Source organism: Ailuropoda melanoleuca, chromosome 13 (genome assembly GCF_002007445.2).
Source record: "Ailuropoda melanoleuca isolate Jingjing chromosome 13, ASM200744v2, whole genome shotgun sequence".
Taxonomy (NCBI): domain Eukaryota; kingdom Metazoa; phylum Chordata; class Mammalia; order Carnivora; family Ursidae; genus Ailuropoda; species Ailuropoda melanoleuca.
The window spans coordinates 30,015,854-30,040,845 of NC_048230.1; the positions used below are offsets into that span (position 1 = coordinate 30,015,854).

Here is a 24,992-nt window from a genome sequence, read left to right on the forward strand (position 1 = left end):
GGGACAGTGGGGGGCAGATGGGGGCAGCGGGGGACAGTGGCAGAGGCAGCGGGGGTGGCGGGAGCACGGCCCCTCTGCTGAGTGGTGGGCTTGCTACAGCAGCGCTCCCGGAGAACCCAGCCGCCCTCGTGGTGGTGCTGATGGCGGTACTGCTGCTCCTGGCCCTGCTGACGGCAGCCTTGATCCTCTACCGGCGGCGACAGAGTGCGGAGCGTGGGACCTTTGAGGGCGCCCGCTACAGCCGCAGTGCATCCGGCCCTGGCGAGGCCACCGAGAAGAACATTCTGGTGTCTGACATGGAAATGAATGAGCAGCAGGAGTAGAGCCAAGGGCGGTGGGCCGGGTGGGCACAGGAGGAATGGGGAGGCCGGGCCCTGGGTCAGCCGGGCCCCCCCACCAGCTGCCAGTCCAGGTGGCCTATGGAGGGGTGCCTTTGGAAGCCACTGTTGGGAGCTGGGGCTGATCAGGGCCTGGCTGGTGGGGTCCCTCCCTCCCGTGAGGGCTGGGCTAAGACCCGGCTGAGTGCAGCGTGGTGTTTCCCTTTTGGGGGGACCTAAGGTCTTGTCACCTGGACCTGTGCCCCCACGGTGACCAGCAGCAGGACGGGAGGCTCTTTCTGCCCCTTTCTCCCCAGGCGCCCCTGCCCAGGCCTGCTGACCGTGCCCCAAGACCCCCTTCTCATAGCAGAGCCTGAGGACCCTTCCCCGAGCCCTCAGCCAGCCTCTGTCGCTTCTCTCCTTCCTGGCAGCCTTGGCTCTGAGCCCCCTTCCCCACTTCCGTCCCCCGGCTTCTCATGCAGCCCTTCCTTCTGAGCCAGGGCCCCTGGGTTTGGGGAGCCCTGTTGCTCATGGTGGGTGTCAGCTGAGGGGGCCAAGCATCTGTCACTCCTGTGCCTGCTGGGGTGGCCCATGGGGCATGGAGGAGGGGCCTGGGTTGGGCCTGGGAACCAGGGCCCCACTGGGGTGTCAGCTGGGCTGGAAACAGGACTGGGAGAGACACCCTGCCCCCCAGGGGGTGACCAGGCTGAGGCGTCATCTCCTGCTGGTTGGGGGAGGGCTCTGTCCCTAAAGAGTCCCCTGTGGGGACCAAAGTAAGTTCTCTAATGTTTCCAGCTCCTGGCTCTGGTTGGAAGAGAGGAGGGGGTTGCCAGAGTCTTGAGGGCCTCAAGCAGGAGACCGCCCTCTCGCGGGGCCCAGAGAAACAGTGCCCGAGCTCCTGGAGGGGCCCAGTCCCGGGGTGCTGACTCAGTGCCTTTCCAAGAGGCCGGAACCCTGGCCCAGGCTGGGGCGACGGCCAGTCCCTGTGCCATGGGGCACGGGACAATGTGAACATGGACTGAAAGTCATGGTCCTTTTTCGTAGTTCTTAATTTTTTTTTAATGTGCCATTATTGTGAAGAAAAAAAAGAAAAGAAAAAAGAAAAGCAAACAAATAAAACACCTTTAAGAGGCTTGAGAGAGAAGGGTTTCTGCTTTGTTCTCTTGTCATGTTTGGAGCTCAAGTTGTGTGTTCTTTCTGCAGTCTGCTATTTTGCTTCTATTTCTGGGCCCCATGGAGGTACCCGCACTCCTGTCTCTTCTTCTGGGCCCTCGCCTTTCTGGGCCTGCTCACCATGTTCTCCGTGGCTGGGGATGTGTGTAGGTAACAGCTCAGGAGCCACCAGCTGCTGTGGGAGCTCTGGCACCTTAGCTCACCTTTCACCTTTCACCATGTGTGAGATTGGGGGATGGGACGCACTTCCTGAGGTTGCTTGAAGGGTATTTGAAGATTAAATGAATTCAACTGTGCCAAGCAGTGAGTGTCCCATAAACGCCAGCTGCTACTGTTATTTTGGGGCTGTGGTTCCCAGGGGGCCCTTCGAGGTGCCCAGGCTAGCCCTTGGAGGGGGGGCGCTCCACATCACCATCCTTCCCGGAGGGGGGTCCTAATGCCTGCCTCTGAGCTGTGAGCACACGCGTATTTACCCTTGCGGAGTTTGGGCTCCAAAGTCTGGCACAGAGGCGGGCCAGGGGCTCTCGGGACCTCGCTCCTGCCGGTATTCACTCAGGCTATTTGAGCCGGAGACCGCAGCCCGCAAAGAGAAGGCTCTGCTAGGAAGTGATGGCAACTATGCCAGTCCTGCCAGGTGCTGTGGGGAAGACTGACACAGGCCGTGGGGAGGGGCTGTTCGTTTGGGCTGGGGGGTGGGGTAGGGTCTCATCAGGGGATTGAGATGAACCTGAAGGAGGTGAGGGGGTGGGCCATGCAAACATAGAGGCAGGTGGAGGCAGGGGGCAGGGGGAGGGAGGCCCTGTGCTGCAGAGGCCCAGCAAGGAGGCCAGGCTGGCTGGACGGTGGGGGAGCGGAGAGTGGACAGCCCGATTGCTCTTGGCCGGGAAGGCAGTGGTAGAGAGTACGGATGTTATTTCAAGTACAGTAGGAAGCCCGAATCCAGCTGTCCCCTGAGGACAGTGGTGTGGATCAGTACCTTGACGGTTGTCACATTCTGGACGCGCGCACGTGTGTATGTGTGTGTCTGTCTGTGTGTTGCACACATGCTTTACCTTGTTTGTGGTTTTTTAAAACCAGTTTCTACTTTTCTTGAACCACCATGTGGTTCAAGGCCTACACCTAAACGGTATGAAAAGATACACTGAGAAGTCCAGAGCTTTTGGCCTGGACAGCAGGGTAAATGGGGTGCCCGTTGTTGAGCCAGGGAGCCCCCAGGTGGGGGGTTGTGAATCCATGACAGAGGCGGAGCCAGACGCCCCCCCGCCCCCAGCTCTCTCCTCCCTGCAGCCCCAGCAGCGGCTCTCCTGGTGGCCAGCAGCAGGGCCCCTGTGGATGGATCTGGTCACTTTGGGGAGGGAGCCTCAATCCACGTGGGGGAATCCTTAATGATTAATCCACTTCACCCTGAAGTGATTTGCTCTCCAAATTGGGTAAAGGCTCCCTTTGTGAGTTAAGTGCCCTGCCATTATCTGCAGCTCAAAGACTGCTTGACCAGGCTGCAGGGAGCCCCTCTGGGGCAGAGGCCCTCTGCGAAGCCTGCTGCTGACCTTTGCCCTAGGAGAGAAGCTAAGCTGAGGGGTGAAGGCAGGGTCACGGGATCCCTGGGGGTGGGAGGAGCAGTCGAGGAACTGAGGACACAAATGCCTGGTGCTGCCCGGGGCTAGTGATGGTGGGTGTCCAGAGGTTTAAATCATTCCAGAAATACCTGTCCTGTCTCAGGAATCTGTTGTCCTCACCAGAGCCTTGCTCCCCACCCAAAAGCATTTCAGACAGCTTCAGAGGCACCTGGGGCTCCCCATAGACCTTGTGCTGAGCTTTTCTACTCCGGGGCTGCCCCGAGGAGGGTAGGGGATGCTCTGGCAGCTCTCAGGGCAGGAGGAAGGCTCTGGGCCTGGGCGGGGTGTGGGGAGGTTGCCATTTGCCTCTGGCTCCAGGGTAGTGCTGGTTTTAGGGGGGTACACAGACCACAGAACCTGCTGTCTTTCTGCTCATTTCAATTTAGTAAACATTAAGCACTTCTCCGCACTGCAGACTTGCTGGGGGTGGGACGCCCCGAGACCCAGCGCGGTGGGCCTGGCAGAGGGCACGGTAGGCCAGGCCCCAAGGCCAATCTTCACTTGCAGGGCTGCGCTGGCTCAGCTCTGGCCCCTGGGATGTCCGGTGGCAGCTCACTGAATCCATGAATGAACGGGAGAACGGGGCCACTCTCCAGAGAATGGCGTCAGGTCTGCTCACCGCCTCTCCTTGTCCAGGCAGAGATGGCCTCCTCGCAGGTGTCCTGGCAGAGCCAGCCTGGCCCGGTGGGCAGCACTGTGAGGCGGCAGGGGTGAGGAGCCAGCCAGCTGCACTGCATGGCTTTCCTGGAGCAGGGCCGGCTGAGCCCTGCCAGGCTGCCCTGAGCACCGGCCCTCGGCACTCGAGCATGTTACAGGCACAAGGTGGAGCATTGCGTCTTGAGGGCGCCCAGAGGAAGGGGGGCAGGAGGAGGAAAGGAGGAAAGGAGAGGAAATAGGGAGGGGCCTCGAGGGGGAGACCGGGAGATGAAAGTGCCCAGACGTTCTGGCCTTTATCTTAGGGGCCAGGGCTGCCAAGAAGCCCCAGGAAAGGGCTGACTTCAGTCTGGAATCCCACCAGAGTCGGCACCCCTTGAGCTGTAGATTCCGATCCTTCCTTGTCCAGAAAAGCAGGTGGGCCGCCAGCCTGGGGGGAGGGAGGAGAGGAGCTAAGCAGCGGGCAGGCGTCCCCCCACCCCTTGAAATGGATTCGTTGCTGGCTCTCAGTGCAAAAAAATTGACTATCTTTTGATATCAGCAGATGGCAGGAGTTTGGTTTTAGCTGTTTCCAGGAAATCCTGCTCCTGGCTTTCTGGTCCAGGCTGAGTTCTCCCCTTTCTTCCCCAGCACCTCTAAATTCTGTGGTCCTGTGGCATGTGCAGGGACCTGGTCCTTGGTCATTGAGTGTCCCTGCTGGTTGAAGCAGAGATGCCCTTCTTTTGCCCTTTTGTGTCTCTCTCTGGGACATGGGAAACTTTTGGATGCTGTCTTTCCCCATACTGGGGCTGCAGGGGACTCAGGACACTGCCTCAGACTTGCCAGTGCTCCATGATGATAATAATTAGCAAAATATTTCTTATATACTAGCTATAAACCTGTTCTTTTTTTTTTAAAGGGGGAGGAGCAGAAGGAGAGGGAGAGAGAAAGAATCTTAAGCAGGCTCCATAGCCAGCATGGAGCCTGATGTGGGGCTCTTTCTCACAACCCTGAGATCATGACCTGAGCTGAAATCAAGAGTTGGATGCTTAACTGACTGAGTCACTCAGGCATCCCATACATATATATTTAATATGTATATGTGTGTTGTTGTCCCCTTTTACAGATGAGGAACAGAGGCACAAGAGGGGAAGGACTTGCCATGCCACCTCTCCGCAGTGCCCCCCTCCCCCAGTCTGTAGAAATTGGGGCGGTGTCGGCAACGAGCATGGAGAGCCCCTGGGATTTTGCAGTCAGGTTCTGAGACTTAAGAATTTTGTCTCAACCTATTATCGCCGCTAAGAGTTTCAGAAGCCTCTTTTGAGTTTCAGGGCTGAGAATGACTGCTTTCCTTTTGGTCTTCCATGGCTTCCCCTCCAAGGCAGTGGAGGAGGGAGACCCCAGTAGCCTTGGCAGGGGTAGGGCTGTGGGATACAATGCACAGAATTGCACAGACTGCATAGAAATGAGGTGAAGGCTCGGTTGATACATTAGACATCTTCACGGTTATGGATACTTGAAAGCTCCTACCCACCTCCTGAATGGGGGCCCTCCCCTCTTTCCTCCTGCCCCTGGTCGTCCAGCTCCCCGCTCTCCTCATCTCGCCAGCCTGGGTGGTGGCTGTGGAAGCTCCCTGCTGCCTGTGTGTGGACTCTCAGCTCCCGGTCTTGGCTCCTGGGTGTCCCGGCTCCCCTGCCCAATGAACCCTTTCTAGCCCCCTGCTCCCCCTGCACCATGTATCTGTGTGTGCCCCCCACGAGCCCTTCCCTCCACCACCTCTCTGCTTGCCTGTGCACCATCCTTTAAGGCCCTTTTCTCCTCCACGAGCCCTCCCTCCTCCCTGCCCCTTGGTCCTGGTGACCACCTATTCCCAACTTCTGGAGTTGGTTAAGGATGTTACCTTCTCTCTCAGGCAGGCCAGGAATGTGGCCTTGGCCACCAGACTGATCTCACCTTGTAAACTTGGGCACATCGCATAACTTGCCTGAGGTTAGTTTCGTGATAGTTGATTTCGTGTGTCCATTTGGATGCCCAGATAAGCTGGAAAAGCGCTATTTCTGGGTGCATCCGTGAGGCTGTTTCCAGAACAGATTAGCCTTTGACTGGGCAGACTGAGTAAAGAATATCTCCCTCCCCAGGGTGCCCATTCTCCAGTCTGTTGAGAGCCTGAGCACAACCAAAAGGCAGAGGAAGGGTGAATTTTTCTCTCTGCTGGAGCAGGGACATCCATCTTCTCCTGTCCTGGAGAATCGGCTCTCCTGGTTCTTGGGCCTTCAGACTTGGATTGGGACTCAGAGTGTTGGCTCCCTGCTTCTCAGGCCTGCAGGTTTGAACTGGAACGACATCACTGGCTTGCCTGGGACTTCAGCTCACAGATGGCAGATGGTGGGGCTTCTCAGCCTCCATAATTGTGTGAGCCAATCCTTCGTGATAAATCTCTTTCTACATATTTATAAATATATCCTACTGGTTCTGTTTCTCTGGAGAACCCTAATACAGGTTTCCTCTCATGTAACTTGGAGTTAATATCTGCCTCACAGGCTTATAGAAAGTGCTGTATAAGTGGCATCTGTGGGTTCATATTACCTTGATTTGACTTTTTCTATATATGACCTGTTGCCCCCATAAGACTGTGCTCCTAGGGGGTGGGCATCATGCATTTGTCGTGTGTCTTCACAACCTGGCATATGACTGATGGTTGATACATGTTTGAGGGTCATGATGAAACCAAAGACTTCTTTAAAAAAAACTCATGCTCCATCCACTGTCTCTTAACCTCTAATAGACTCTGGCAATATTTACTCAGTTAGAAAGGGGCAAGGGAGTCCTTTTTTCCAGGGTCTTTTAATAAATGAAACTTGATTTTTTGGGTACCTCAGGCCATGAGAAGCCCCATCAGTGAACCCCTGGGCCATCGTGATGTGGAATTAATGGTGCGGGAAGACATCGGTTCTGTAGTGTCTCTACTCCCTCTCCCCAGACCTCTGAAGAGCCACTCCTGGTTTCCCGGGTCAACCCTTGAAATCGTTTTCAACCACCAACATTGGCTGATGGGAACCTGGGTGGGTCTCAGGGTAGCTGCCTCAAACACTATCTCATCTTACAGCAGACTTGTCAGAATGTCTATATGGCCACCTCAGATTCCATCAAGCTCTCTATAGAACTTGGTTTTTAAATATGCATTGTTCCTTCTTAGACATTTCTCAATATTGGCCCCCGGACAAATCTTTCATCTTTAGTCAACTTTAGAGTCCAGTGGAAAAATAAAGACCCATTTTCTCATAGAATGCTTAGGGCGTGGGCTCCGTTTGTGAATGGAAGAATTTGAGGTTTTAGGATTTTTTTGTTTGTTTTTGTTTTACATCAGGGAGATATTTTCAACTAGAATGGCTCTTGTAAGTTCTGTTAACATTCAAGGGCGTCCCTTTGCTTTGCTCTTGGATATTGGAGCTAGGCTGCCTGGCTATATCCACCGGTTTGCAGGAATAGAGTGACTTTAAATGTGAAGCTTGTCAGGGATGGACAAGATTTTGAGGAAACTCAATCAAGTCCAGACTTCCTAAACCCTACTGGCACCACCATTCATCTCTGGCAGAACCCACTTTGCTACAAAATCTGCAATGGCTGCTCCTGGTCTTGAAGGTGGGAGAAGCCCCTTTTTCTCTTCATTATCCCTTTATGTCCCTCTTCTCTCTCATTCTCTGTCCCTTCCTCCATTTTTTTTTTTTTTAGATTTTATTTATTTATTTAAGAGAGGGAGAGAGAGAGAGAAAGCACAAGCAGGGGGAGCAGCAGGCAGAGGGAGAGGGAGAAGCAGACTCCCCAGTGAGCAGGAAGCCTGACATGGGCTTGATCCCAGGACCCCAAGATCACGACCTGAGCCGAAGGCAGACACTTAACTGACTGAGCCACCCAGGCGCCCCCTTCCTCCATTTTAAAAGAAAATTTACTGAGGCACGCATTACATTCCACCACAGGGCTCAGCCACTGCGAGCGCGCAGCTCAGCGAGCTTTAGTGAGCTTATCCGGTGGGAGAAGCATCCCCACGAACCAGCCGGTAGAGTTGCTTCATCACCCAGACCCTCCCAAGCCTGTTCGCAGGCAGTCTGTCCTCCGAGTCCCGGCCCTGTGGCCACTGATCTGTCTCTATGGTTTCACCTGTTCTAGAAATTGCGTGTAAATAGAATTATACACCATGTTGACCTTGGTATCTGGCTTCCTTCACTGAGCATCACATACTTCATTCCCTCCATCTTTATTTTTTGAGCTATCTTTGTCTCTCTCTCTCATTACACACAAACATCCAGTTTTCCACTACCCTTCCCTGGCCTTTTTTTTTTTTTTTTTAAATAGGCTCCCTGCCCAGCACGGAGCTCAGGGCAGGGCTTGAACTCATGACCCTGAGATCAAGCCCTGGGCTGAGATCAAGAGTCGGGCGCTTCACTGACCGAGTCACCTAGGCGCCCCTGGACCTTTTTATTTTTTTTAACCTCACGTCTTGATCTGGTCTTTGGGCCCTAAGGTGTAAATAGGAGAGTAGTGTGGAGACTAAAAAAAGCACAAAAGGAAGCTGGGTGAATAAAGTCATTTTATTGAAGATGAGGCCCGGTTCCACTCAGGGTGGAGGGAGGCCCGAACAGGTGCCCCGTGCAGAGGTGCAGGCTGCGGGGCTGCGGGGCTGCAGGGCTGCCCGGGCTTCTGGCCGAGGGGCAGCAGCAGGGCCGCCAGCAGGGACTCAAGGAGCCCCGGCTGCCTGGCTTGTGCTGTTGGGGACTGCATGGGTCCCTGCTGCTGTCCCTCAGGGTCAGGCCAGACCCCGAGAGAGGGGCACAGGGTGAAAATGGTAACTGTAAACACTGTGGTTTCAGTTTCAGTAAAGAGGAGGCAGGAGGGAGGCACATGGGGACATAGAAAAAGCGGCTGTGGGGAGATGACTTTGAAGAGCTCCAGGGGGCCAGCTCCCTTGCTAGACAACGTGGCTGCTGCTGTCATTTCCATCCCCCAGCTCAGAATCTGGAAAGCAAGAAGGTGTCTCAGGCTGGAGAGCCATGGTGGACGGTGAGCTCGCCAGTGAGGGTGTGGCCCCTCCTGCCCCCACTCCAGCCCTGGGAGCTCGTACGTGCACACACACACACACACACACACACACACACGCCACAGTGCCTGGAAGAGTGTGAGTAACAGAGGCCTGCTGTATCTGAAATCCTCGAATGCCCCCTGGGGCTTCCAGCCAGGCCAGGACAGAGGGACCATAACCCCTCAACAAAAGGACCAAGGTCCCCATCCTCACTGCCCTGGTGCAGCAAATGTTCCTGGGCAGAATCCCTGGCGGAACCCTGCCTCCCCTCAGGGTAACGCCCCCACATGAACGCCCCTTTCCTTAACTTGGCAGGGAAGTGGGTGGAGGGTTGACCTAGGTCTTTAAGAAATCTTTCAGACATCAAATGACTGGAGGTAGAGGGTCCTGTGATGGGAGGAAGGGGAGCAAACAGGCAGTAGGAAGGCAGTGGGGTCTGAATGGAGGAAGTGGAGTCTGGGGTGGTGGTTTTTATTCTTGGGGGAAATTCTTGTTTTCAATATACTTTTCCCACTGGCTTGAGTGAGTGCTCCGGGATTGCCTGGAAACCACAGAAGGGCAAGGAGCAGGAGAAATTGACATCCCCCCCATTCCTACCAGGACCCTCTGAGCTTCTACCTCTGCTACAGGGAAGCCACAGCCCCACGAGCTGCCCCTGTGCCCTCGCCTATCCTGTTCTGTCCCCCGAAACTAGTTGCCTTGACTTGTGTGTATGCAGGTGAGGTGGTCTGGCCCAGCCTTTGGCCTGAAGACCCTCAAGCCTGTTCCTGTCCACACCTGTATGGATGGCCTCAGAGACATTGTTCCCCTCCCAGGCCTTGGACTTGGCTGTGGTGACAGCCATCTGTGCCAGCTGGGGAGCGGCTGTTAGGGGGCTGTGTCACAGAACCATGCAGCAAATTGTCCAAATTGGCCACACCCACCCGGGAACTGGCCCTAGCTGCTTTTACCTCAGTGCTTCCTGCGGCCCCCGTGTGTTCCAGACGCCGGGGTGGGGGGTCCCCAGTGAGACGGCTGGCAGTGACACCACAGAGCCAAAAAGAGGCTGGCATCTCCTTGTGCCACCTGGCGGGCCCTGATGTCTTTTTCTTCCCTTTTCACCTGAGCTGGGCTAGGGCAGCAGGTCACAGCTGTGACTCAGCTCTGGCAACCCATCTCAACAAAATGCACCAGCCAGGTGAGTCACACCAGGCTGCTGGGGACCAGAGAAGAGTGTGGCCAGGGGGCGGCCAGGAGGCGTGGCCATCTACCTCTGGCTGCCCTGGCTCGTCTGGATCATGGCCCTGGCCGGAAGCCCGGCAAGGGCTGCACCTGACCAGCGTGCCAAGACCGTCCCTTGGCTCCCACCCACCAGTTTCTGGGATGGTGCGGGGCCGCGGCGGGTAGAGAGGGCCTAGACCTATAGTTCTAGGGGGATCTGGCTGCCCCCACTTTGGGGCGGATCCTACAGCTGGTCCCAGCTTCCTGGGGAGGGATGGTAAGTGACGATCAGTGGGACCATCTGCCTCTGAGCGACGCAGGAGGGCAGCAGCGCAGCGCCAGGCACTAGCAGGGAGGGTCCTCCGCTCTCCGCCGTGGAGACTCGTTTTTTTAAGCAGCGCCCCAGGGATGCTCTTCTCCCGTCCTCCAGAGAGGGCAGTCTTCCCTGCGGCCGGGGCTTGGAGGCCCCCCAGGACCCCGGGGAAAGGCTGGGTCCCCGGCACAGCGGGGCGACAGCGTTCCGCGCAGGGCACTAGGGGTCGCCCCCGCCCAGCCGAACCGCGGGGCGCGCGGGCCGCAGGTTTCCCGGGACCGGGAAGAGCCGCCGGCGCCGCCGGGCCGGGGGGCGGGGCGCCGCCGAGACCCTGGCCCGAGCCGCGGGGGCCCCCCCGCTGCTCCCCGAGGTCGGCTCCCGGCAGCGCCCTGTCGGAGCAGGAGCTCTCGCCGAAGGCCGCCACGGGGACCCGCGAGCGAGGCGCAGAGGCGCTTTCCCCGAGACACAAAGATCTTTTCTAGATCTGCCCGCTCCCTTCCCGCTTGCTCGCTTCCCGGCTGCCGGAGGGGGGGCGACAGCCCCGGCTGCGCCCAGGCGACAGGGCCCGGCGTGGACGGACACCGTGGTCGCGCCCAGGGCTGGCACTCCGGGCTCCTTTTGTGAACGGGGGGAAGCGTCCCCTCCCCGCGTCTCTGAAAATGGTCAGCCCGGGTTCTCAGCACTGCGTGCCCTGAATAATAAATTGGCTTCTCTAGGGTCGTACTCTGGGCCCCACCCTGTGGAGCTTTGACCTGGTCCAGCTTCTCCGGGCGGGCCTATGGGGGGGTTCCCCACAGCATCCCCGGGCCGGGCTGCGTCAGGATGACCAGGGGCCCACCCCAGCGGCTGAATCTGAACCTCTGGGAGGGGCCCCGGAATCTGCGTTTTCTGCAGATTCCCAGGTGATTCTGAGGGCAAAGCCAGTGTGAGAATCGCTCTTCAAAACCTTAAACCTGCCTTAGGGCAGGCAGTTGTAAGATTTCTCCCCTGAAGACCTTCTGGAACTGGAACTGTCACACCCGCCTCGGTCCACTGTGCTGTTTCCTCCCCCTGCTGATAGAGAAGCTTCCCCGGAGCCTGGCTGCAAGCCCTCCTGCTTTAATGAACCACAAGTGCTTCAGCTGGGCTTTCTATGCGATAACGAACCTGTTGGAAGGCAGCTGTCCTGCCCTCCTGGGGGGGGGACCTTTCTCAGGAGAGCCGTTTTCCTGGCTCAACCTGTGAATCTGGCAGACCCACCTGACCCGGCTGCAAGGTGAGAGGATCCATTACAGCCACCAGCTCCTGAATGAATGGGGTCCCTTCCCATAGTGGCTAAACAGCGCCCTTCCAGAGTTTAGATGATGACCCAAAAGGCTCCCCCCATGTACTGGATGCTGGAAAAATCCCAGCAAAGGAAAAGGGAAAAAAACCTGCAGCAAGTCATCCTGGCCCGCCTGACGATACCATCTTCCCTCTCGCGGGCCCTTGTCCTTGCTTTCAGGATGAATTAAAATCCTTATCTGTTCTGCATCCAGCGAGCTCGGGACTCGCCTTCCTGACTGCTGCCGCTAGAGTTTCCCAAGCTCGGTGGGGTTATTTTTGCCTCTGGGTGGTGGTCATTACTTCCTTCCACAGTACGAGGTTCCACACAGTGACAGAAAAAGAGTAAATTAGCAGACACCCGCAAAATGGCAGGACTGACCCCCAAACCTACTTTCATTTTCTTCCGGTCTGGGTTGTGGGTAATTTCTTGACAACTATGAGAAAGAAGACAATGAAAAATGAATTGTTTTTCTGAAGCAATTGTGAACAGATGTGTAATTCCCCGCTCTCAGGAATGTGCTGGGAATCCCTCACATCACCTTAAAGGGGCAGAGTGCCAAGGGCAGTGTTGATATTCAACACCTGCGGGGCTTAGCCTCGCCCTAAAGACAGGGCAGAGAGAACCCAGGTCACCTTCACTGGCGGTTCAGGGCTTCTAAATTTGGCCGTGGGAGCAGACTTGCTTCCTTTTGGCAATTGATCTGAGCAGCAGAAGCCCACTCCGAGGGTCCGAGAATCACATTTACAAGCCATGGGGGTGAAGGCTGTGCTAATTGGCCACTTGCCTCACCCCTGGCTTTTAAACAATCCGGTGTATTCTCTGCCTGTCAGGAAGCAGCAGGCCCATCAAGGCTCTGGGCTCCCTCTTTGTTCTGACTTTATGGCATTTTATGCCACAATGAGAAACACTGTGTGCTCCGTGGGAGCCCATTGTGCCAGGCTGCAAGGATGTGGGCTCCTGCGTGGAGGGCGGGTGCTCTCCCCCCAGAAGAGGGGCTTTGTGACAGGCTGGTGGGCAAAACAAGGGGTGCCGGACACTGTTACTGGGGCAACTGCTGGCCAGTGTGGAGGCAGCTGTGGCTCCTGGGTCCCTGTCACCTGCAAGCCGGAGAAGGATGGACTTTCTTCTGAGTAAATTCCACACATCAGGACTGTGTTAACCACGGCCCCCAACCCCTCCAGGCTCCTGAGCCGGCCTCATCCCGCCTCGAGACTTGGGACCAGCTGACCGCCTCTCTATGTAAGCCAGCGCTCATTCCTCGAGGAAACGCCATCTGGGTGAGTAGGGAAGTTTTCCCAAATGAGGGCCAAGCCTGGGCCTCCGATAGTTTGGGTACATATGGTTCTTTGAGGCAAGAGTTTTGGGCTTTGTAGAAACGGTGTGAATGGAAGGGCCTGGAGAAAGTCTCACACACAGATGGGCCAGGGGAGTTTCAGAGCTCCTTCAGGACGCTGCCTGCCTCCCAGGCCAGACACTGCCCCCCCCTGCCCCTCCCCCGACAGTTATACAGGTGAAAGTTTCCCTACAGGTGAAATGTGAATCCAGGGTACCTGGGGCAGGGCACCAAGGCCGTGCTCGCTCCAGAAGGTCATGGGCACTTTCATGATCCCTGGAAGGCCTGGGGTCCTTCTGCCCTTTGCCTTTTAGCTCATGGACAGAGATTCTAGTGTTTTACCTAGTTTATTGAAGTTGGCCCTGAAGAGGTACAGGGGAGCAGCCAAGGGCAGGCAGGGAGAGGAATTCAGGGTACAGGTACATTTCATTGGGGGAAAAGGAGAGCAGGGTACAGACAAAACCCATGGCTAGGAGGAAGCCCAGGACAGGGACCTTTGGGAGTGCAGGCCCTAAATAGTGCAGTATCCACTTGGGGGCTGAAAGGGGAGGGAAGGCGAGTCCGTTTATCTTCACCACACAGGACAGCCCTGTGTCCCTTCCTGTCTCCAGTGCCCCCACAGGGGTCCCCTTCACCTGCCCCCATTGCATCAGGGGCTGGGCTGGTTTCCCCCTCCAGCCCATCCTCTGCATAGCTGCTCCAGTTTTCGCTCGAAAACGCAAATCTCCTGGCCTGCCCATCTCAGGCTAGAAACCCTTCCATGGCCTTCCAGAGTTGCACACAAACCCTCCACTTCCTGCTCCCTTCCTGCCAGCTCCAGCCACACGCAACTCCCTGACTCTCCCAAACATACGGGTCTTTTCACTTCTGTAAGCCCCCGCCTTTCCTTCTGCATCGAATGCCTTTCCCCTCACCACTGACCCTTGTTCCCCTGCTAAACTCTCTGAGATTCAGTTCCAGCATCACCTGCTTGGCAGCTCAGGTCATGAGAGCAGTAATGGAAGCAGCTTTGCCACCAGGCTCTCCAAGCAGTGAGAAGGCTGATGGCAAAGAGTACAGCCCAACTGGATTGAAAGCAAGGCCTCTGAAACGTGAGAGTGGTTCCCTGCGGACCCTGCTGGACAGTCTGTCCTGGAGGAGGAGAGGAAGGAAGGGGTCACCTAACTGCTCTGTGTTCTTCCACACCTGGTTCCATCTGCTGTCATAACGCAAGGCCTGTTGTTTTCGATGCTCTTGGGTACATGTTTATCTCTCTTTAGACTCTGAGTCCCTTATAGGCAAGGAGTGTCTGAATCATCTTTGGAGTCCCAGAATCTAGTTGAGAACCTGGCACATAGTAGGCACACAGAAAATCTTAGAATAAATACATCTATACCTTGAACTTGCGAGTGTTCCTTTACCTTGAATACTGTTCTCTCCACAAATGCGCAGTAACCCTTTCTCCAAAACCTAACTCAAGACTCACTTCCTGGAGAAGCAGGTTTTGGTTTATTAGTTCATTGATTTGAGCATCAAAGATTAATGGGCACCTACTATGTACCAGGCATTTTTCTAGGCACGGGAGGGTGGTGGGGTACAAAAAGAGATAAGAGTTCCTAGCCCAAGTGGCTAGTGACGGCCCCCTCCCCGCCCCCAACCCCTAGCAGACCATGTCCTCATTTGCCAGTCATTTAGCATTTTTGTAATCACTCAATGCTCCTGGCATCCATGGTGCCTGGGACGTGGTCAGCGAATATGATTGACGGTATGTCCAGCATCATGACACAGGTGTGGAAGGCCTGGCTTTGCCTTCAGGGAGCTCACAACCTCACTAAGAAGACAAATTGTTTGTTTATGGGATCACTGGACACCCCGGAAAGTCCTGGCCAGGGAAGATCTTGTGTTGTCAATGCACAGCCTCTGGGAATTCACTGGGTCCACTGGTTCTCTTGACCAAGTGCTACTTTCCAGTCATTTCCTGTCTTTATAAATATGTGAGTCTCATCTTCCAATTTGATCAGAAGCTCCTCAAAGAATGGGACAACATGGCGTCATGTCTGGTTGCCACTTTCCCTGATCTCCATCTCAGCACCTGACACAGGCCAGGGCATGAATGAATGAGTGATCATCAGCATGGACGAGCATTCCTCCCCGGGGGTCCTAGTGAGACCCCATCAGGGAGCCTGACGTGGATGGGTTCTCTAGTTCTGATACGTAAAGGAGAGAGAAGGGTTTTGTTTTGTTCTGTTTTGTTTTTCTCCCCCCAACAGAGGCCTCTTTTTTGCTAAATGTTACCCTCAGATTCTGATTGTTTTCTTTTTCTTTTTTTCTTTTTAATTTTTTTATTATGTTTTTAAATGATTTTTTATTATATTATGTTAGTCACCATACATTGCATCCCCGGATTCCGATGTAAAGTTCGATGATTCATTAGTTGCATATAACACCCAGTGCACCATGCAATACATGCCCTCCTTACTATCCATCACCGGTCTATCCCAATCCCCCACCCCCCTCCCCTCTGAGGCCCTCAGTTTGTTTCTCATAGTCCATAGTCTCTCATGTTTCATTCCCCCTTCTGATTACCCCCCTTTCTTTATCCCTTTCTTCCACTACCGATCATCCTAGTTCTTAAGTTCCATAGATGAGAGAAATCATATGATAATTGTCTTTCTCTGCTTGTCTTATTTCACTTAGCATTATCTCCTCCAGTGCCGTCCATGTTGCAGCAAATGTTGAGAATTCGTTCTTTCTGATAGCTGAGTAATATTCCATAGTATATATGGACCACAGTTTCTTAATCCAGTCATCTGTTGAAGGGCATCTTGGCTCCTTCCACGATTTAGCTATTGTGGACAATGCTGCTATGAACATTGGGGTGCATATGGCCCTTCTCTTCACTACGTCTGTATTGATTGTTTTCTACAAGAAGATACCGAGACTCAAATCCAGAAGACTGTGAATTTGACAAAAGCCATTTGGGTCCCTCTTCATTGGCTATTTGTACTGGTGATGGCTTGGTGCTTTTAGTGTGTGAGGTCTGTTTCAGGGTTTCTCAAACTAAATGTAAGCTTTAAGAGTGCTGCCCAGTCCTTCCTGCTTCCTCCCACCTCAGTTCCCAGATTGCTCCTGGTGTCACTGACTCCTTCTCTAGGATAGTTTTACCAGAAACTTCTTTAGACTCCATGCTTCAGGGCCTTGGTTCCCACCCATTGGGTTGTTTGCTCTGCAGTCCTGGAGGCTAGCATTGCTTACATTAGCTTGCTGACGTCATGGCCATCTGTAACCTATATCAAACCCTGGGTGCTTTGAAGTTCAATGTGCAATAAAAAGTTCATTAAAAAAGATGGGGAATCATGAAAATAAGGTTATGGAAATGTTAACAAAGGATCATTTCCTGCTTCCTGTACATTTTTTCCTTTTTTTTTTTTTTTATGTATTTCTCTGAGGAATTTATGTCACCATTAAAACTACGGAAGAGTTAAAGGAAAGACAGGCCTGGGTCAAAAAGAGGGTGAGATTCCTGAGGAGATATCTTGGCCAAGGCCCAGCCCATTTTCTTAATTGAGAGCTTGGGGTCTAAGGGCAGAATTTACACCAGAAAACAAAAAAAAAAGTAGGGACAAATCTAGAATTCTTAGGACTAATGGTTGGAACCCAGCATTTTTCACAGGGATGGCTCCAAATGGATTGTAGCAGCCTGCTGTCATTGTGAGGCCTGTGACAGTCTCAGGAACCCTTGGAATCACTGGGTTCCAGCATCTGGGCAGGGACTGGTGCTGGTAGGTGCGTCTTACCCACTTGAGGAAGAAGAGGAGAGAGACATGGAGAGAGATGGGAAGCAGGGGACAGAGAAGAGAAAGTCAAGAGGAAGGGAGGTACATGGGATAGGGTGGCAGTCATTAAAACTGCCTTGTGGCTTGCCCATTGCTACACTGGCTCCCTTGCCGGTCATGACCTTCTGATGCCAGCAGAGGTCAAGTTTCAAGCCACAGGGGTGTTAGACACTAAAAGCAGATCAGTCCCTGGCATGGCCTTAAGGGAGTGCTCTTTCCTGGCCTGGCCACAGCCAAGAGGGAAGGCCGTTGGGGGCCCTGTGTTCTGACTTGACTGTGGCCAAATGGACATTTTGGGGGACTTTGCTGAGGCCAGGCTCCAGTCAGCCACAGGGCCAGGCTTCTCTCTCCAAACTAACTGGTCTCCTGGAAGTCTCCTGGTTCTTGTGTTAAAGGAAGGGCAGCCACAGGTGTTGATCCCTGGTAAATACACTGTCACTTCTCTAATGACAAATGGGACACCATCAGCACCTTTATTTCTTGGCATTCACACACACACAGATGCTGAAATAACACACTCTGGGAACCAAAGCCAAAGAAACAGTTCTCCTTGGGGGAAGGTCCCCTGTTTTTCATGGACCCTCCATGCTTGGGCAGTGGGCCTGCCCAGACATAATGCACGCTCAGCCCCGGCAGCCTTGCTGAACTCTATTTTCGGGGGGCAAATATCCCTAAAGACTCACTTGCTTCTATGACCATTAATGACCATTTAATTACTACTCATGTTTAATAGTAAGCAGTTACGTGACGATGGCTTACTTTTCAGCCAGAAGGCCACTGTGCGTACACTTACAGTGTTCATGCTACTTCTTCGTCCTGACGATGACAACAGTGCCATAGCCTACTCAGGTGACCATGAAGACCTTAGCAGATTGCACATGTAATGCACAAGCCTGCAAGGTTTGGGGAAGTGCGGCCGGGCGGGCCGGGTCAGGGCCGGACTCACCCTCTCTCTTACAACTCGGCTGTAGTTGAGCCTCGTGAGTTCTGCAAACCTCTGCTCGTAGAGGTAAAGCAGCAGCACCAGGTACAAGCCTGAATTCATCAGCTCATTTTGTGCCTAAATATGGAAAAGAGGCTTTTAAGTTTATCTATAAAATATTCATGATCTAAATCATGGGGTGGAGGGAGAAAAAAAGAATAGAGAAAAGAACCACCAACAAAAAATAAAGGAAAAAATAAAGAAATCACGGGGTGGAAGGTAGTGGCGATCCCAGGGGACAAGACACCAGGGCAAGGCCTGTCCTTGGGGACCAGAGAATGGAGCAAGAGGGGATTCAGTGTGGAGGCTGGGCGGCCATTCTGGAATTCCTTTCCACTGAGTGGAGGAGGCCCTGGGAAAGCTCCATGCTCCAGGCTCAAGCCCATGCTGTGAACATTTATGGGGCGGTTACGTGTCAAAGCCTTGAGCTGGGTGTTATGGGGATTGTGGGGCAAAAGGTCTCCGTGCCCTGCTGGGAGCCCATCATCTGACGTGGGAGAACCTCGATCAGAAATAGTTCCAGGACCGGCTGCGCGTGTCAGCTACAATGGAGATGCACAGGGGGAGAGAGACGGGCTTACTAGGACATGGGGAAGGCCTCTTGGATGGTCCTTAAAGGATGGGAGGGCCTTTGGTTGGCTCTGAGGGTTGGTGAGGGCCTTCCAGACAGAGGCACTAAATGCCAGCAAAGGCCTAGGGATGGAGAGAGCAGAGTATGTGTTGGGCAACATTCCCTACTCACGAGTGTGGCTGGAGTATCTGGGGAAGGTGTTTGTCCGATTGAAAAAAATTTTTTGGAAGGTGGGAACCCATCAGGCAGAACCAGGAGTTTGGATGTCACCGTGTGTGTGTGTGTGTGTGTGTGTGTGTGTGTTGTAGCTACTGGCCTCTGACCAGAGGAGTAAACACAATGGGATGTGTCTTAGGAAGGCAGACATTTCTGTGGGAGAATTGGGAACACTGATGCCACAGGGCATTTTATTTTTCTAGATCCCTCGTTTGTCCAGAGAAAAGGCCCCAGGCCTTGGGTTCTGTATGTTTCTCTCTACATCACTGGGCTTAGTGATGGTCTCACCTACGGCCCTCCCCCCGGCTGGTCTATTATTTAACTCCCAGACAGTGAGTGTGTGCCCAGCAGAGTCCCAGATGGACTGTGAACCTCAGGGCCTTGGCTCATCTCTTTCTCTTTTGGTCAGTTGGCCTGTTTTGTGCTTCTGTTTTGAATGTCCCCTCCCACCGTTCACAGGCTGTGTCCACAGCTTTTCCAGCTGTCACAATGTCACCTCCTTGCAGAACCTCATTTGTTCTGATCATCCCTTTACTCCCTGACTCCTAACTCTTTTGTATACTGCATCTTGCCCTGGGTAATGTTTTTGCTTTTTCTCAGTGGGTGGGTTTTGTTTCATTTTTCTTGCTGGTGCTTGGAACGCAGGGAGGTACCCAGGGAGGATGTGGCTCTTTCTGGCTGATGACAGCTCTTTGGTCCTCGGCTCTTGGCAGCAGCCTAGGCTGCAGGGCCTCACCCTGGGGACCCTTCCTAGACCTTCAATAAATTAGGGGCCATATTAGTAATGACTCCTCCCCCTCTGCTGCTTTGTTTCCCCACCTGGCCTCCCGTCAAATCCCCATGGGTTAGGGGGGTGGGGGTGGGCTGGCTGGTGCTCAGAAAGCCACTTGGGAGACTAAAATCCCCAGCAGAGGACACGGCCCTCTGCCTCACCTTGGGGAGAGGTCAGAAGCGTGATGGTTTTCCTAGGATAACTGAAGCTCAGACCTGACACAGGGACCACACCTCAGTTCTCTTCCCTTCCTTCCCGGCCCATCTCCTTGCCCTCGTTCCATTCAGGGCAGCTCAGGAAGCTGGCCCAGGACACACCTCTTCCAGGACGAAACAGCTGCCAGGAAAGGTGCCCAAATTGAGCAAGGATCAATGCGTTCTTCCTTCTGAGTCTGGCCCAAGTCTGGATCTTGCCCATTGTCCCCAAGGTCACAGCTCAAGGCCCCTCCGCTCTCCTATAGACCTGTCTTGAAAGGCTCTAGTCAACTGTCCTTAGCAGTTAGCTCCTATTTTTAGACTTGGGTCATGTTTTCTGCACTCTTCTGACCTTGGCCTAGAGCAAGCAGAGAGGAAGTTGCTTGTTTTTACTTTTTTCTCATTGCCTCCCTCCAGCTTCCCCCTGAGTCTGCACCTCCTTTGCAGCCTGTCTTAGAAGCTACCGCCCCTGGGAAGCCTTCCTAACCCACCCGTCAGCTCCTCCCCGCACACCAAGCCTTGTCCCTTGTTTGCTTTCTCGCTGGCGCTGGCGGTGGCCTCTCGTGAGTTGCCACTGGTTTTCTCTCCAGCACTCTCTTCGCCAGGAATCCTTTATGCTCAGAGACACTCTGATGCATAATGGCAAATCAATCAGCTAGAAAATGGCTTGGAACTATCAGGTTTGTCAAAGCATTCAGGGAAATCATTTACTTTTTATGACTCAATAAGGCCCGGAGGCATGCAGATGGGAAAATATCCACTAATGTTTTCTGCAGATAATTTGAAAAGTCACTTCTAGCAGATTGTGTCTCTTCTTGGGTCTGTGGGAGGGAACCTGTCACGCGGCACCATCAATCTCCCTGGCCCGGCTCCTCGATGTGCGCCCTTCGCAGGGCCAGTGATGCTCCACAGAGGGCCGGGCTGACCAATCAGAGGACGCGTTCGCTCACGCTCCGAGCCACAAGTGGGAGGGACTTGTTATTAGAGAGAGTTCCAGGACGTTTGTTCGGCAAGGGCAAAACGAGCTAGGTTTTGGAGCGTTAGTCTTTGGAGCTGCTCCTGACCCTCCCTCCCAACCCAATTGCGTGGGGCATTGACACCCCCGTGCAGTGTAGACGGGGGTGGGGGTGGGGAAGCGGGCTTCAAAGGGAGGGGGCTTGTGAAGCCATGGACAAGAGCCCTGGAGCACTCAGGCTGCCTGCCAGATGTTTTTCTTTCTTTTCTTTTGCCACCCCCCCCACCCTTTGTTTTGTTTAATATTCATTTTGGCGAAGAGATTTGCTACCTACGGAAATTCTCAATATAATCCACTCAACGAAGCAGACAGCCTGGCTGAATGTTCTATCAAGTCTTCAAACGTGTTCAAGAGATGTTCCCAGGTGTGAGGGTGATTAGGGGGCTGCGTGTGTCCAAGGACATCTGGCCGTGGCTGAGATGGAGCAAAGCCAGGCCTGTGCCTCAGAGCAGTGAGAGCCAGAGGCCCGCTGAGACCCTCCTCTGCTGACAGAAGCACATCTCCATCACGCAGTGGGCGTGGGCCCCCAGAAGGGGCAGCCTGGGGCCATCAAGCTCGAAGACTTTGGGCAGAGTTTTAACTGCGCGTGGCCAAAGTGCTCCATTTATAAAAACAGAGAAGTAACCTCTATCCTGCCTGTTTGCCCAAGGTGTTAGAGCAAAATGAGCTAATTCAAGGGGACATGGTATTTCACAAAACAAAAATATCCTGTAAGAGGCAAGAATGAAAGATAGGACTCGGGGCAAGGACCCCATGTGCCTTGTTCACGCCTGTGCTGCTCCTGCCTGGCCCAGCACCTGCTGTCTAGTGTGTGCTCTATAAATATAAGTAAGATGAAAGAATGACAAAAAGTGTTTGATTTTGGGCGAGGCAGTAGCCCATTCCGTCATGACTTTTGACGCTAGTGACTTCAACTTGAATATGCATCAAAATTACAGAAAGGGCCTTTTAAAACATAGCTGCTCGGCACCACCTCTCCCCCTCCCCCAGATTCTGATTCAGTGGGTCTAGGCTGGGGCCAGAGAATGTGTGTTTCTAGCAAGTCCCCAAGGGATGCTGATGCTACTGGTCTGGGGACCACTTGTGGTTGAGAACCACTGCCCTTAAACCAAGCATCAACAATTTGTAGCCAGTCAGCTGAATCTGGCCTGAGGATGTACGCTGGTTGGCAGGCAGGAAGGAACGGATGGATGAGCATGGACTTCCTCAACTGGGGAGAGCCATCTTCCTTTTGCCTCCGTTGTGACCCCTTTGTTGCAATGACACTTGCAGGATTCCGACCACTTGTGACCTGCCTGGCCTCTAAGGCATTTGAGTGTACAATCTGTAATCTCGACTGTTCCTCAGCCTGCTTTCTCCAGGCCCATTTTGGAGTTTGGAACGGTACGTTCAGCTCTTCTCGGAGTTCTTCCTTGCAACCAAAAACAGTGCTCCAACCGGAATCTTGGATGAGGCCGATTTCCTGGGTAAGGAGCAACTCCCTCCTGGGCAGCACTCACAGGGGGGGACAGATGCCTGTGGGGCTTAATTTTTAGGCATCTTCAAGTCAGGAGGGAGGGAGGGTTGCGTGGCCGCCAGCCCCGATGGGCCTAGGATTGGGCCACCAGGGCCCCTCTGCAAACAGCCTATCAGAGCTCCTAATCTAGGTGCTGGAAGCCTAGGAAAAAACCTTGACCCTGGGGGACCTACAGAAACCACCCAGTGTCTGAGAGATGGGGGATGATCCCATTCTGATGGCCTGTTAGGGCCCATGGGCAGCACTCTTCCCTTACCTACGCGGGTGCATGGAACCAAACCAGGGAAACACTCTGGTCTGAGCCCCTCCCATCCCCAAAGTCATTGACAATGCTGATTCCCCTCAAGGGCACGTGGAGAGAGGGCTCGCCCCTCTTCTTCCTTCCTGGTCTTCAACATCCCTTCCTCAGGGAGGCCTTCTCTGGTCCTGAGAGTTGGTCAGATCTCTTTGTGGCTGCATAGCCCTTGTTCTGATACTCCCATTAAAAGGAAGTGACTGTGTTGGTCTTGGGCACTGAGGTATCTTCAGCCCCATCTCTGATCTACAACAGATGGCTTTATGTGTATTTTGCCGCTCTTAAAAAAAAAAATTGATACCTGGCCCCATCCCAGATCAATTCAATTAAAATCTCAGGGGCCCGGCCTGGGCATGAGTATTTTAATAGGGGGAAAAAAGACATGAGCTAAATGTTGATGTTAACTATAGCAGATTTGTGTGTGTGTGTGTGTATGTGTGAGTGATTTTTATAATTGAGGAAAAGCAAAAACCAACCAACCTAAATGAGAAAAATGCATGAGAATAAGTTGGTGAGTTAGCAGGTTAGTTGAGGTTAAGTGAGACCCAGACTGAACTGAAGTCAGTTCTAGACTTTTTCTGGTTTTGTCCCTTTCTTTGAATATGTCTATTTTGGGCACCAGCTACCCAGCTTCTTACAAAAGAACCTGTTTGCCAGGAGTATTGGCCAAGATGGTCCAGAGGACCAAGGTTTGGGAGTCGGGAAGGGCCTGGCCCTCAGAAGCCCAGGTAGACACATCAACTCCAAGGCCAGGCCAAGGGGCCTCGGCAGCTGGGGATGAATGAGCCGAGGGTGGATTACCTCCTCCCTATCTTTGTGTTAACCACAGTTAAGTCCGCCGTGGTCCATGAAGAATTTCTGAACTTGTCTAAGTCTTGCTTCCCTACTGTCTCAAGTTTAACCCAGACTGTTAGCACACAGACTCTAGTAAATCGCAACGGGCCATGGGAGTCAGAACTGCTGTGAAAGGGTGTGCCCACCACTGTTTTCCATCAGCACGTAAATAGTGCGTGCTGGGTCTTGGGACTGTTTTCTCTCACCAGGCCGGGCCTGACAATCGCATTTCTACCTGTGATTATAATGAAGAGCATTTTCAGAAGGCTTTGATAGCCTGTCAGGTTCTTCCTGAAACTAATTTAAACTCTTTTCTGCTTCCATGTAGAGTAATTACGGTGCTGGATATTTTCCACTTCCCCCTCCAGCTCCACTTTCCACCCTGCACTGTGGCCTAGAGGCTGATCTCAATGGACCGCATTAACTAGGCCCCCTTGTTCTCTGACTTCCCATTGGGTTTGGCCAATGGGAGGCCCTGGCGGGAGACTAGCGGGTAGGAGGAGAGAGTGGCTGGGGTAATGACTCTCCTTGTTCTCTCTGCTGGGTGGTGGCATGGTACCGGCTGCTTTCCTCTCCTGAAGGTCACAGGTTGTTGTGACTCTCTCCTACAACTACAGGTCTCCTGATCCTGGTGACTGCCCCCAGCCCTTGTCACTTGAGGCCTAGAGTGGTCATAGCACCAGTCCAAGGATGCTTATTTACACCTTGTTGGCTTCCTTTCCTGCCCGCTTTTGGCCTTCATTCAGCTCTCTTCACTCACCCCTGTGGAGGGTGCCAGCATCTCTCCTGCCTAGATTCTTGCTGACACAGTTCCTTTCATGGTTCTTGGTCGAAGATGCTTATAGCCACTTCTCTCAGCTGCAGGAAAGCAGTGTTGCCAAGGTTATGGGTCTGACTCCTGCGTGGGCCGCGTGGCTTTTTTCAGTGATGGACTCCAGCCTGGTCCTGGTGCACTTAGCTTCCTCCTTTGAGTCCAAGAGGCTGGGCATCTCTGGGGCTGTCACGTGGCGGTTCCATTCCCTGAGTACCTTTCTCTTCACAGGTACCTGGTTAGAGGATGTACTCAAGTCTTTTCCTGCGTCCCATCCTGTCGGGGAGGAATGATCTCCTACTTCCTTCAGATGAGAGAACTGAGATCCAGAGAGTGTGTGTGGTTTCCCTGAGGTCACACAGCAACTTTGGGGAAGGGAACAAGATTTGGGTTCACACGGTAGTCAAAGCTGGTGTGCTTTGCGGTGGGGCATGCCGTGTCTGGCTACAGGAGTGCAAACATGTTAGTATGACTGGAAAAATGTACCATTAGGGAGTTGTGTCTACAAATACCATTGGTAAACCCAGCAGTGCACGGCCTTTGTGGCTTCACAGAGAGTGTACCACGCAGAGACACTTGGAGCCAAAAGGAGTCTTCACTAGCTAAGGCATTTTCCTGGGCTGTACTGTTCTGGCAGTGTTCCATGTAACCTGGCCTGGTCCGGGCATGTCCTTCTCAGGAAGTCCTACAGGCTCCATTTCCTGAAATAATCTCTGAGAGGACCACATGGAAGCCTCCTGCGCCCCGGCTGGCACCCTGACCTCAGGCGCCCACAGGGCCTGTTTCCTTTCAGTAGGGTGACCCCAGAAGCACTTCTGTTTCTCATCTCAGTGCTTGGGGGTGCTGACAGAGTGATTTGAGACCCTTGGGCCTCAAAACGGATGGACACAAACTATAATTCATTTCTCAGGAAATTCTTTCTTCCTTTCTTTTCCCCTCCCTCCCCCTTTTCCACATCCTGATGCCCAATCTCTTCAATGCTGGTGTGGCATTATGTCCGTTC

General features: G+C 53.5%; 2 protein-coding genes and 1 long non-coding RNA gene across 4 annotated transcripts in view; 2 read left to right on the forward strand and 1 right to left on the reverse strand.

The window, feature by feature from the left end:
- MRC2 (mannose receptor C type 2) overlaps positions 1-1,458 on the forward strand; it is a 59,080-nt gene extending 57,622 nt beyond the window's left edge. Inside the window, 1 exon segment of the mRNA XM_034640213.1 lies at positions 103-1,458. Within this exon segment, the coding sequence (XP_034496104.1) occupies positions 103-323 (221 nt within the window). The 3' untranslated portion in view covers positions 324-1,458.
- A 7,230-nt stretch (positions 1,459-8,688) lies between these two features.
- The window catches only part of MARCHF10 (membrane associated ring-CH-type finger 10), an 80,719-nt gene continuing 64,415 nt past the window's right edge, over positions 8,689-24,992 (reverse strand). Inside the window, exons 11-13 of the mRNA XM_019802609.2 lie at positions 17,730-17,843; positions 12,026-12,068; positions 8,689-8,752 (exon numbers count right to left, since the gene is read on the reverse strand). Coding sequence (XP_019658168.1) covers positions 8,706-8,752; positions 12,026-12,068; positions 17,730-17,843 — 204 coding nt within the window. The 3' untranslated portion in view covers positions 8,689-8,705. The remainder of the gene's footprint in view (positions 8,753-12,025; positions 12,069-17,729; positions 17,844-24,992) is intronic.
- Positions 11,013-24,992, forward strand: part of LOC117795657 — a 29,619-nt gene continuing 15,639 nt past the window's right edge. Inside the window, exons 1-3 of one of the 2 annotated variants that reach the window (XR_004619748.1) lie at positions 11,013-11,584; positions 12,817-12,912; positions 21,806-21,999. This is a non-coding gene — a long non-coding RNA (uncharacterized LOC117795657). Of the gene's footprint in view, positions 11,585-12,086; positions 12,913-21,805; positions 22,000-24,992 lie in introns of those variants that run through there. The other variant, XR_004619749.1, reaches the window with a different exon arrangement.